Below are 12,822 nucleotides of genomic sequence, written 5' to 3'. Positions count from 1 at the left end.
TGAGCACTGCAGTCATCCGCAGGGGCTGGGGCTGCGCCAGGCAGGGCCAATCGATGCCCGACCTCGGCCCGAAGGACCCCACCCCCCACCCCTCCCCCAGGGCGGCGGCTCCGGGGCCACGTCCCGGGCCTCGCAGACAGCCTGCCGCGCGGGGGATACTTGAGCGCCCTTCCCTGCGGGGACGGCGGAGGATGCAGACACAGGCGGTGGCTGGGAGAGCCGGCAGGTTTATTGGTTGCGGGCGCCCCCCCTTCCCTCACGCCCGCCCGCCGGCGGCTCAGCGCCGGTCGCGGGGCCCGCGCAGCTGCCCCATCATGTCGGCCAGCATGCGGTTGCACAGCGCCGCATACGGGTTGAGCAGCACCAGCTGGCGCCGAGCGAACGGGCTGCCCAGGCGCGCCGCCCGCTCGAAGTCCCCGCGGGCGTCGTCGTCCCGGCCCTGCAGTCGCGCCACGAGCCCGCGCTGCACGAAGCTCTGGCGGGCGGCGCGACCCCGGCCGCCGCTCAGCGCCAGCGCGCGCTCCAGGTCCTCCAGGGCACCTGCGGGACCGACGGACGGGCGGGGGTCAGGGCCGCGGCCAGCAAGCGATCCGGACCCGAGTGGAGGCTCTGGGGTTCGGCCGTTTACATCCCGCCTACACTTGACCCTAGAGATCGGTATTGTTATTCCCTTTACGCAGATGAAGACTGGAAGAGTTGGCAAGACTCGGCCTGGGCTGCACAGCAGTTAGTGGCAGAGCTGGGACTGAAGTCCAGGTCTCGCCTTGTCCGTGTTATTTTCCACCATCTGATACATCAAAACACGGACGGAGGGTCACTATGTTATGAATCTGGCCCTGTTGCCAGGCGCGCATACGTTATTAACCATCTACCATGTGCCAGGTGACTGACTCCGAATCCCAGAGTCCAAAAACATTAGAATTAACTGACAACCATGTCTTATACAATAAAGTCCTTTTTTTTTGCCGCACCGCGGGGCATGCGGAATCTTAATTCGCCGACCAGGGATTGAACCTGTGACCCTGCAGTGAAAGCGCAGATTCTTAACCACTGGACCCCCAAGGAAGTCCCTCTCTAACTTTTGAAGACATTTCTCTCCTCTTTTCCATTGATGCCTTAAAACCGCTTCTCTCACCTGTGTTCTCTACTGACTGCCTCTTCTCATTCTTTATTTCCATGGTCTTCATTATTTTGTATCTAATTTTCTTTGAAAGAGGTCTTGGAGCCAGAGCTGGCCTGCAGCATTTTTGTTTTTATCATCCTCATAAATACTTGGCTTATTAGGCATCAGAGCTGTGAACTCAACCTCAGGCAGCCAGCTGGTATCCACTGGAGGGTACCGAGCTGCATTTCTTCTGGGCTCTGCTTCAATTCACTCAAGTTCTCTAGTCTATAGCGCCTGTCAGGGCAGGGCGCTGGGGGAGCGCCAGCAGCATCCTCAGCGAGGCTGATCTTCCCTGCTCTCTCTCTGTGTGTTCTGGTCCCCGGAACCCAGCAGAGGCTCTGCTCCCCATCCTGACTGGTCGGTTGAGAAGCTTTCTAATCACAGCATTCCTTGGTTTCCCTCAGAGGAGCTGGTCAGGAGGAATTGAAGGCCTTCTCCAGGCAGAATCCCCTCTGATGCTGTCTGGGGTTTTGGTCTGCAGGCTGTCCCAGCAGCCTTTATGGCCCTGCTCTGCCAAAGCCAAGCGGCAGACAAGCCTGGGAAAGGCCCTCAGAGTCCCCCAATATTCCCAGAATGGAGTGCAAACTCCTCAGCCTGGCATTCCTGGCCCCAGGAACACCTCTACCACCACGGGTCTCGATAGTCTAGTAGTTCCCAACTAGGCTTCTGTGGTTTACCCTTTAGTTGAAACCCGTTAGTGATTCCCGGTGTTTTCGAGACAAAGTCCGATCTCGGCCTAACGTTCGCAGTTGTTCACTCTCTGGCCCCTGTTTACCTCTCCAGGCTCTGGAGAGGCTCCATTCTTCCGGCACTCCCTTTTCCAGCCAGATTCCCTGTACCTGTCCACGACTTCAGGACCTCTACAGGCCGTGCCTTCTCCCACTCCCTGCCCTCCGTCCAGCTAACGCCTACTCATCCTTCAAAACTCACCCCTCAGGAACAGATCCCATGCTGAGCCCTGTCAGCTTGTTATGCTGCTATTATGTTTATGTGTCTGTTCTACCCTCTAGGCTGTGAGCTTCTTGAGAAGCATTATCATGTGGGGATTAAGAGCACAGGCTCTGGAGCCCTGCCACCTGGACCAGATCCCAGCTCTGCCGCTTCTCAGCTGTGTGAGTAGGAAGCTACTTAACCTCCATGCTTCAGTTTCTTCATCTGTAAAATGGAGATAAGAATAGCACGTACCTTTTAGGGTTGTTGTGAGGATGATACGAATGACTACAACTCACATGTGAAGTGCTGAGTGCCTGGCACACAGTAATTGCTATAAGCACTATAATCGTCCACACCTAGCCCACTGCTAGAATGGTAGACTCTCATTAAATTTTTATCAATAAGTAAATGGAATGCAGTCCCCCTGACTCTCACAATATCCCCAAGAAATTAGCCGAGCCCACGGTATGTCTCTTATGGGTAGAGGCATACGTTCCAGAGGGGCTTAGTGACTTCCCACGCCCCATACCCAAGCCCCACAGACACACCGCCTCTGGTCTGTGCCCTCCCCGGCCCCTCTGCACAGGCTCCAGGGACTCTCCCCTCACCTGCCACGTCTCCCTGGAGTCGCCGGGCCTGGGCTCGGTTGCTGTAAGCCGAGGCCCTCTCAGGCAGCAGGTTGATGGCTTGGCCAAACTTCTCCAGGGCTGTGCTGAGGTCGCCAGCCTCTGCTGCCATCACCCCTTGCAGCTCCAGGGCCTTGGCCTGCTCCAGCTGTGCTCGAGGGAAAACTCCATCTGTGCCAGGGACGGAGCCAGGAGGGGACAGGTGTGCAGTTGGAAGCAGGAAGCAAAAGCCACCTGGGGCTTTGGAAACCTGGGACACGAGCCAAGGCTGACTGGGCAGGGGTGTAGGTCACAGCAGGAGTCAGATGCAGTGTTTGGGGCAGGGGGAACTGAGGTCAGCAAGGCAGAGAGCTAGCACTGCTTAAAGTTCCAAAGGGACCTGGGAAAGGGGCCTTGGTTGGCTCCCCACTGCCAAGAGAATGAAACCCAAACTCCTTAGCCTGTAGCTAAATGATTTGCTCAAGGTCACACCGCCCATAAGCTGCACCGCTTGGATTTGAACCCAGGTCTTTCTGGCTCTTCAGCCTGTCTGTTTTGTTCTACTCCACTGCTTCCAACAGGAAGGCCTCCATGACATACCCGGGTCATGAAAACCATTTCCAGTGTTTCTCTCAGCTTTTCAGCCTGAAGTTTCATTAAGGCTTAGGTTTCACTCCTTTAGAAACAAAGGGCATCAAAAACCCCTGACGCGGAAAGCAGGCCCCCTTAGGGGCTGGTGGAAAAGCCAGTGAGCGCACTCGCTCTGGAAGAATTAGCTCAGGGCTTGGCTTGTAAGGTGTGTGACACTGAATACTTGCTTAGGTTGGAGACGTTTAGCTGAGCCACCCCCTGCCCTGTTTCCCTCTTCCCTGCTGTGGAGGGTGACATACTCTGTAGTGACAAAGACGTGAGCGTTTCACGTGGCCCCTCTCCCCATCAGCACAGTTAAGCTTGGACCATGGGGTGAACTGAGCGGGGAGGTAAGTTCAGAGGGGGGTGGTGGAGGAGAAACCTGGCTTTCTCCTCTGGGCACAGTGACCCTTGCCAAGCCCCCGTCAGTGCACTGAGGATCAGCAATCGTCATCCAAGGGTCGTGGAACAAGGGCCCTCGTAAGACCACCTACCTCTGCCACCCCAGCGAGGCAGCAGACCAGCCAATGTGGAGAGCTATACTCCAAGGTCGAATACTGACCTTCATCTCCTTCTTCCTTCTCTGCTTCCTCTCCCAGGTCCAACCCAACAATGTCTCCAAACGGAGTGTCGGGGTTGAAGATGGCCTGCAACACTGCCTGATCATTTGGAGTCCCCATGGTACTCAACTCCAAAATCCAAAAAGGTGACTCCCCGTGAGAGGGAGGAAAAAGGGGTGAGGGCCGAGCCTCCACCCAGCTGATCCAGAGGGAGGAGGTCCGTTTGAGGACCAGCCCACATGAGGAGTGTTGACCACTCCTTGGCTGCAGTGTAAACTCGGCCCCCTTTAACCTGGGGATAGTGACCCTGGCTTGACAGAATATATTTACAAACATTTCTCAACTGCCTCCCTACCCCCACGCCAGTCCTAGGGAGAAACAAGAGTAAATAAATTGCATTTCAGCTTTAAGGTGGAGTGGAGCAAAGAGAGGGTACTGCCCAGGCTCTCCCTGAAATGCTTTCATTTTATTATATTCATAGATTGGGAGGAACTCGTTAGAAGCCAACGCTTGACCACCCGTGGATGAAGAAGGGGGATATGTACAAAGTAAAGGAACTATTCCTTTGTCTTCTTGACCCCTTCCTCATATCCAGAGTTCATTAGGTCCTGAACATACATCACTGATGAATAAGGGGAGAAAATATGGTTAAGAGAGACAGTGTAGAGTGGGGCCTGAGTGTAGAGTGGGAAATGATTTCACGATTCCCCCTTAAAAGAAAGGACTGTGGAAGGGACTTTGTAATCAGGTCACGGGCCACGCCCCTCCCATTAGGCCACCTCAGCCAAAGCCAAAAGAAAGTTCAACCATGTGCAGCAATAAACTTGACATGTTTATTAATTAAACTATCACTTAAATAAAAAAAAGTGCATAGAAAATAAACATGTTTAAAAACTCCTTTTTTTTTTTACAACTATGTACACTTTTTACTTTTACATTCAGTCTTTCGTAGACAGCTTTCAGCATTATTATTTTTTGAACTATTAAAGTATTTTCCTTCATCCCTGTCACAGGGAGTTAACACTGATGGACTTTAGACACATTTTTTTTCCTTTATTTTTCTCTTTTTCTCTAACCAGAAGCTTGGAAGAACACAAGGGAAAAAAAACCGAAAGATCTGTTATACATGATAAAGTTGTCAAGAAATGTCTTATTTCTAGAAAAGAAGCTTGTCATCTGTTGAGCTTTTGAAACAATTATTCAACTACCTGTATTTACTAAAGAGACTGTTAAAAGTTCAATAAAAGAAACACCACAAGTCTATTTTCTTGGTTGAAAGACAGAACTAGAGTACCTCGGAACAAGATACCAGGAAAGCACAGAACACAATTTTCCCCTAAATGCAGGTGGTAACCCCAACATTCATAACCAAAAATAGAGAAACAAGGAGTACAGGTACTGACTGGCAACATTCACAGGCAGAAAAAATCCAGGTGACACCATTTCTGCATTTCTCTCTGATCCCAGAAATGGACTGTTCCGCCATCCCCTTAGGATGGGTCCCCCTCCATTGGGCGGGGGGATCAGAGGAGCGCCAGACTGACATTTTCCTGCCACTACTAGCAACTGTAACACAATCCTTATCTATAGTGTTAAGAGAATTAAAAGCCATGGACTGAACTAGGCTTTGTTACATGGTGCATTACTATATTAGTTCCTATATATATCATATTTATATTTATTTGAAAACCAAAACAAAAAAGTTGCAAGTTTTCAGAGTGTGAGACTTGACTGGTATTCATGATTCGGCACAAAACCATCTGCTAGATAACCTTGTATTGCTTTAAAATGAAGGAAATGAAACATAAAATTACACCCAGCCCTTTGCAATGACCCGCTTTTCCTTTAAAAAAAAAAACCCAAAAAAACCACAACTTGATTTCTATTTTAAAAAATCCCAAATCAAACTTAACATCTGACAAGGTTTTGACCTTTAGTATTTTCAGATATTTGATTGAACGACAGTCCTTTAGAAAGATACATTCATTAAAAGGTTTTTTTTTTGTTTTTTTGTTGTTGTTTTTTTTTTTTTTTTTTTTTTTTCTTAAATCAAGGGAGCTGCATGGTGCTCACGGCATTGGCCGGGGGTTTGACAGAGGCAAGCGGGGTGGTGGAGTGGATCCCGGCAAAGGAGTCTGGTTGAAAACGTATATGTAGCTGCCAGGGCTTCCCCCTTGATTCTTGTCATTGGTCTAAAAACAGGAGGGGCCGGGCTGGAGGTGGCGGACGGTAATGGAGGGAGCCAAGGGACCAAGTTCCGGCCAAAGGGTCAGCGCCATGCAGCTATTCTGGTTACACAGTTGTCACTGGCCACCAGGAAATGCAGCCACGACAGGTTCTAGCAGCGAAGCTGTGAGCTGGCTCTGTCACTGAGAACTGACCAGGTTTGCAGCTGTTACTCCCTTCGGGATGCCCCTTAGGGGATTCTTGGGAATGACCCACCACAGTTCCTCAGTCTGCACTTTTGTGCGGAGATTCCCTTGGTCACTTTCAAAAGAAACTCGGAGGTGTTTTGGAGATAGCTATGCCATTTTTTTTTTTTTGCCTTCTTTCCCTCTTGTAGGGAAACCTTAGCTTATTCCCCAAGTTGCTGGCAGGTACGCTGAATTTTGGCAATGGACTCAAGGCTGAGCTCTAAGAGGAATTCCTCATTTCCGCGGTTGACAGGGAGTGGAAAGGCAAGGCAAACCATCTGCAGCTGGCAGGAGAAGGAGAGCTGGGGGTTCCTCCCCTGGCCTCAGGGTTTGGGACTGGTAGAAAGAGCTGAGGAGGGGCTCACAGTACAGCACGGCCTAGCAGGGCAGTAACTAGGTCTATTTAGCTGAGTTTCCCCCACCCCCGACTGGCCTTTGGGTCTTTCTCAAGGTGAATTCATGACCCATCAGTGCATTAATCATTTCAGTAACAAATGCAGCTTAAGGTATTTTTCTTTAAAAAAAATAGGAATAAAAGGATTTACAAAAAAACCTCACACAGTGCAATAATAAAGGAAACCAGACACTAGTGGAACCCCTTGGGCCACTGTATCTTGTCACGGGCAAAAGGAGGAAGGGAGGTGAGGTCTGGGTAGAGCGCTTTCCCCAGCCCCCTGCTGACACTTCTCCACGATGACAGGGAGTCTCTGCCTTCCTGGCCACAGTGCTGGGCTCCTTGCATGACAGTGAAAACAGTGACAATGTTCCAGCAGAGCCACCAAAGTTCTTAATTAAGGTCACGGAAGAACAGGGAGCCCAGGATGGAAGGCACAGCAGAGCCACGAGTCCCGGGGCAGAGAGCGCTGGGCTGAGTCGTATTGCTTCGCTAGACTTCCTTCCGTAGAAATGGGCTTCTCGAGGCGAGAAAAGGTGCCTCGCCCTCCACTGGACTACGCTGCTCTGAAACCTTGTAGCTGACAGAGGCAGAGGAGAATCTGCTTTATCGTGAGTGGTCAGACTGTGCTTCAGTTTCAACGGGCTGCCCCAAAAGAGGGCACAGGGGGATCCGGGGGGGTCTTTGCAGGCATGAGGACTTGGTGGGCAGAGGGAGAGGGAACGAGGTGACCTATGAGGCAGATGGTGATGGAAAATGTCAGGTTGCCATTCAGCTTGGTTGCTAACTCTGAAGGAGGAAAGACGAGGGAAGTGTAGGTTCCCACCTCTCAGCACTGAGCTGTGCCAGAAAGGAGAGAGACAGGGCAGAAAAGAAGAGAAGAAACTGCTGTGTCGAGATCCTACCGCAGCCTTTTCAGGAGCTTCGATTTGGGAAGGAGGGGAGTGGCCCGATGGAGTTGGGGGGACCTTCCTTTGCCATTTATTGTCAAAGAGCAAACCCAGGAAACGTTTATGTCAACAGGGCACAAACAAGCTACACATTAAACAACAAAAAGTACACCTTCCAGGGGGAAGTTGGGCAGGAAAAACCAGACTTTGTGTGTTCAGCTGAATATTTTCTCTAACTTCATCCTATGAAAATAAAAAATTATTAAAAACCGATCTTCTTTTAAATTAGGATAATACCGCGGTTTAAAAAATAGCCTTGTCATAAGTGCTTCTCCCTATGAAGTGCTTCTCATAGAAAAATATACAAAATATATTTACATTTATAAAACCTTAAATAGTAAACTGTAAACAGAACAGAGTAAAATCCAATGACTTAATTTAACAGGTTCAGGACACTGTCTTGGGGAAAGGAAGAGAAGAAACATTTGATGCTGTTTTGACCACATCCTAGGGAGTAATCAGGGCAGTAGTGTCATTTAATTTACTTTATCTATAGATTTTGTGCAGGTGGCAGAGTTCCCTCGATACAAGGTGGTCTAGTCCCCAAGTTTTGGGCCTTGAAATCTGATTAGTGTTCTGCCTTCAACTGGACACTGACCATTGAAAAATTAAGTCTTCCTATGTCTTAACAAGGGGAAAATAAAGTTATCACGTCCTAGGAATGGGGCCCAGGGGTTACCCTGGTTGTGATACTCTGGTTGTTGCATGATTCAACTCCTATTTAAATAATCTTCCTCTTCTAAAAAATCATGCTACATATATTTCTTTAAAACTCTCAGTGGAGTTTTATGAAAACGTCTCCAAATTCTGTCTGGTTATGGCCAATGGCTCCTGTCCACTTCCCCACTGGGAGTGCTTACAGGCTCAGGGAACGTTTTGTAGGCACATCCTATGCCCAACAGGGAGTGTCCTCGAGCAGGGAGTCACTCTCCCCTACCACCCAGAGAGCACGGGAAAGCAGTGGGATGCAGAACGGGGGACGAGAAAAGTGGAGTGAAGAGAAGGAATGAGAGGGAAGCCGCTCCTATTGTCTAGGAAGGTGACTGTCTGAGATAAGGCTCATGGGGGTAACACTCCCACTTACAGCCCACAGGCTCAACGTCTGGTAATGAACTGGCACAACCCCAAGACAGCCTTTGACACCAAAGGTGCTAAGAAATCCTGTCTCCCAACCAGAAGGGAACTCTCAAGTGGGAGCATCGTAGGGAAAACCACCAGACCGCCTTTGTTCAACACACGGCTACAGGCTGGGCCCGGCTGGCAACCAACCCCGCCCGCACTGGGGCTGTGCCTGACCCCTTGCTTACAGTGCTCTGGAAAGGCCAAGGCAAGGATGGCAACTTCTCTCTGAGGAGGTGCTCAGGCCCGATCTCCCAACATAACTAACCCTCTATAGGCTCCTTCCAGGCAAGTCTGCTAGGGACCCGTTTCCCGCTTTTTAACGGCACACAATCAGAGGGGCCCCAGCAGAAAGCCGATCGCGGATCTTTTCTTCGAGACCTCATCTCTCTCCAGGACTATGATCACATGTATAATGTGAATATGGGACCTAAGGGAGCCCAGCCATCACGGAGGCCCCTCAACTGTGCCCACTCAATCCTGGAACTCCTGGCTGCTGGCAAAGGCCTTCGGCACTGTTTTGGAGGCCCTGGGTCCTAGTGCTCCAACAGTGGGGAGAAGAGCAGCTTTAGTTTAGGAACTTCCGGCATTTCTTGGCACCACAGTTGCAGGGTAGCTTGTTGCTGGCATCCTCAATGGGGAACTTATAGTCGTAAGTGAGTTCCTCCCCTCGGTAGATTTTGCGCATGGCAAAGATGACAATGTGCTTCTGCCCGTCGATATTAATAACCCGAGAGTAGCAGTTAGGCTCACATGAGTGATTGATGAAGCGGGCAGCGTTTCCATGCATGGTGGCATCTACCACCTCGGAGTCATCGATCCGGAACATGTAGCAGCCAATGCCCTACAGGAAGGAGAGCGGAGAAGAACCTGTTATTTATTACAGCGCAGGCTTGACAACATTTCCCAACCTTTTTCTGATGTGACCTTAGCCACTGATGAACAGGTTCTTCTGGTAAAATTTCTGGATTTCTCCCATCTTTCAGGATGCTTCCATGACAAATTCCTAGATTACAGGCACTAGACTAGAGGTTTCTTAATGTCTCCACAGGCAAGAGAACTGTGTGCTTGTGATCCTGGGATCCATTCAGACAAACCTTCAAAGAGTATCTTTGTGTGCTAATCCCGAGAGTGGACTGGGCCCACTACAAATTCAGAGATGTTAAAATGTAAAAAAAAAAAAAAAAAAAAAAAAAAAAGTCTAATTAGAATATACTAATTCTTCTGCAATCTAGGGATCATCTTTATAGTTGATGGCCCCTTTCTATAACGAAAGAACTGGGGAATGAAAGTGTGGAACTCACCTTGCTGTCATAGTACTTCTCTCGCTTGTCAGTCTGTATGGAACGGATGACATTGCCAGCGTACTCAATCACCATCTCACCTGCATCGATGTTTCTCTTACAAAAAAGACCCCGGCCATGGATGGGAGACCTAGGACATAAAGACGGAAAAGACATCAGCTGCAGATTTTGCAAATAAGGTTAAATGTGTGAATACATGAATAAATGAATAAAATCTCCTGGTCTATTAGTTCCCCAGGAGAGACAGAGGCTTGGAAAGAATCTGGACCCACCTGATTTGAGTATATTAATCACTCTAACAAACAGCCCAGGATTAAAGATTTCTCCGTTCCAAAGCCCACCAGAAGCAGCAATACTTTAAAGCTTACTGTGTTACATTCCTCGTTCAACACAAGGAGCTGCAGGGTCCCAGGACATCAGGTTAGATTAGAAATATCGATAAAAACCTCACTTACTGAATGAGGGAGGTCACTCCAGCATTTGATCCACTTTGATTTTGGAAAACTTCATTAGTTTTCTATAATTCTTTCTACAATTTTAGCCATACCTGTAGACACCAACTGCCTCCTTAGAAGTCTTTTTTAAGTGCCGGAAACGCATGGGCATTGGCAGATCCATACTAGTTGCCCTCCTAAAGAGAGACGGTTCGTTATTAATGAATTCTCTTCAGGAAATCATCAGTTTTGAGTCTTGGATCAAAGGTTCCTAGAACGTATGACTACACTATTCTGTGTGTTCAATCCCAAGCATAACAAATGCCTTATAAAATTAGGCCTAAAATATAGTACGTTATATATGAAGTCTGTGGTGGTACATGCAAAGCTGACAGAGTACACTACAGTTAAAGAAAATAAAATATACATCTTACAGTTATTTGAATTTCTCCTCTAAAACACATTCCTCTCTCTTTGCCAGCCAGCTACTGTTACTTCAACACAAACTCTATTTCAGTCTTCTTAAATGTTATCTGGGAAATTGTGATCTAAGCAAAACTGCAACAGAGGGAAGCAAAGAGTATTTCTTTTTTTATTTTATTTTTAAATTTTTTATTGAAGTATAGTTGATTTACAATGTTGTGTTAGTTTCTGGTGTATAGCAAAGTGATTCAGTTATACGTATATTCTTTGCGGAGCACAGCCTCCGGACGCACAGGCCCAGTGGCCATGGCTCACGGGCCCAGCCGCTCCGCGGCATGTGGGCTCTTCCCGGACCGGGGCATGAACCCGTGTCCCCAGCATCGGCAGGCTGACTCTCAACCACTGCGCCACCAGGGATAGCCCTATACGTATATTGTTTTTCACATTCTTTTCCTTCATGGTTTATTACAGGATATTGAACATGGTTCCCTGTGCTATACAGTAGCACCTTGTTGTTTACCTATTTTATATACAGTAGTTTGTACCTGCTAATCCCAAACTCCTAATTTATCCCTATCACCTTTCCCCTTTGGTAACCAAAGTTTGTTTTCTGTGTCTGTGAGTCTGTTTTGTAAACAAGTTCATTTGTATCATATTTTTGATTCCACATATAAGTGATATGATATGGTATTTGTCTTTCTCTGACTCACTTCACTTAGTAGGATAATCTCTAGGTCCTTCCATGTTGCCGCAAATGGCATTTCACTCGTAGAGAGCGTTTCTTAGGACCGCTCTCCACTCCAGACTTACCGAGCTGACTTCAGCTGCACCTCCTCCTCTTCCTCATCATTGGGGTTGTATTCAGGAGGCTGCCGGTGCTTAGAAGCCAGGAAGTTAAACATGTCAAATGCTGACTTCCTGGAGCCAAAAGATGAAAATATACTTAGAGAAATACTTTAATAGAACCAGTGAAGGACAGTGTTAACACTGGAAATCTCAAAGGTTAAGTGGGAAAATAATTATATCGTTAGATCATAAAATCAAGACCTCAAACTGCTTATGGAAAGGAAGAGAACTTGCCTCAGGTGGACTTCAGCCCTGGCCGAGCCATGAGGGTTCAGTGGAGGCTCATTGGCCTCCTCTGGTTTGTGGAAACGGAATTTGTAATTCCTACAGTGCTTGGCACCAGACAGTTGCTCAATCAGGAACACAACTGCATCGTGGAGAATCCCCAGCATCCTCAAACCGTTCACACCTGCAGGATCAAAGGCACCAGGGTAGTGAGGAGCCCAGCCAATAGGAAGCCACATACAACCACAGAAATGCCTAAGCTAGGGAATCACTCTGCCAGAGGCTGCTCAAGGGTGAATTATACTAAAGACAAGCTAGAAATTAACATTAGATAGCCATTAAAATGATGCGGATACAGATCCATCAATATGGAAAACACTCATGATAGATTAAGTGAATAAAGCATGCCACCAATCTATGGACTATTTTCTATGTTCTCTATGTACACAGAAATGCTATATGTGTTATTTCATTTCATGGCATAATGACCACACCAGGCAGGAAGCGCCAGCTTCATCTCAAGGTAAGTAAACCTAGGCTAACACCCAAGGTCACATAGCTACTGTGACAGGATTTGAACCTTGGTCTGTATAACTCTAACTATGATCCCATTTTTGTTTACAGGTAATGGAGTACTAAGCTCACATGCACACAGGCACCTCACTAAAATTTATAAGGAATGTTAGTGAACCCCTAACACAGAACTCTCTTCCGTGCTGTTACAGTGAGCTTATGGAGAAATACACTCAATAGCCACTTTGTTTTACTCACTTAGTCTTATTCCATTAATGAGCATTTATTTCTTTTTACTTAAAAAAAG

General features: G+C 48.0%; 2 protein-coding genes across 8 annotated transcripts in view; both read right to left on the bottom strand.

Moving 5' to 3' along the window:
- Positions 1-101: 101 nt before the first annotated feature.
- Positions 102-4,013, bottom strand: TTC36 (tetratricopeptide repeat domain 36; the record flags this gene model as incomplete). The annotated part of the gene is given in 4 exon segments (XM_079929799.1): positions 102-540; positions 2,707-2,895; positions 3,828-3,848; positions 3,851-4,013. Coding segments are annotated over 4 exon segments (636 nt in total). The 3' UTR covers positions 102-277.
- A 697-nt stretch (positions 4,014-4,710) lies between these two features.
- Positions 4,711-12,822, bottom strand: part of KMT2A (lysine methyltransferase 2A) — a 76,346-nt gene continuing 68,234 nt past the window's right edge. For 6 of the 7 annotated variants that reach the window (XM_079929788.1, XM_079929790.1, XM_079929791.1 and 3 more), the window contains 5 exons: positions 12,008-12,186; positions 11,742-11,845; positions 10,622-10,705; positions 10,075-10,204; positions 4,711-9,614 (listed from right to left, as the gene is read on the bottom strand). In XM_079929788.1, coding sequence (XP_079785914.1) covers positions 9,339-9,614; positions 10,075-10,204; positions 10,622-10,705; positions 11,742-11,845; positions 12,008-12,186 — 773 coding nt within the window. In that variant the 3' untranslated portion in view covers positions 4,711-9,338. The remainder of the gene's footprint in view (positions 9,615-10,074; positions 10,205-10,621; positions 10,706-11,741; positions 11,846-12,007; positions 12,187-12,822) is intronic. The other variant, XM_079929792.1, reaches the window with a different exon arrangement.

The sequence above is a fragment of the Stenella coeruleoalba genome (genome assembly GCF_951394435.1).
Source record: "Stenella coeruleoalba genome assembly, chromosome: 8".
Taxonomy (NCBI): domain Eukaryota; kingdom Metazoa; phylum Chordata; class Mammalia; order Artiodactyla; family Delphinidae; genus Stenella; species Stenella coeruleoalba.
Note: the sequence above shows the minus strand (reverse complement) of the source record. Positions and strands in the feature narration are given on the sequence as shown.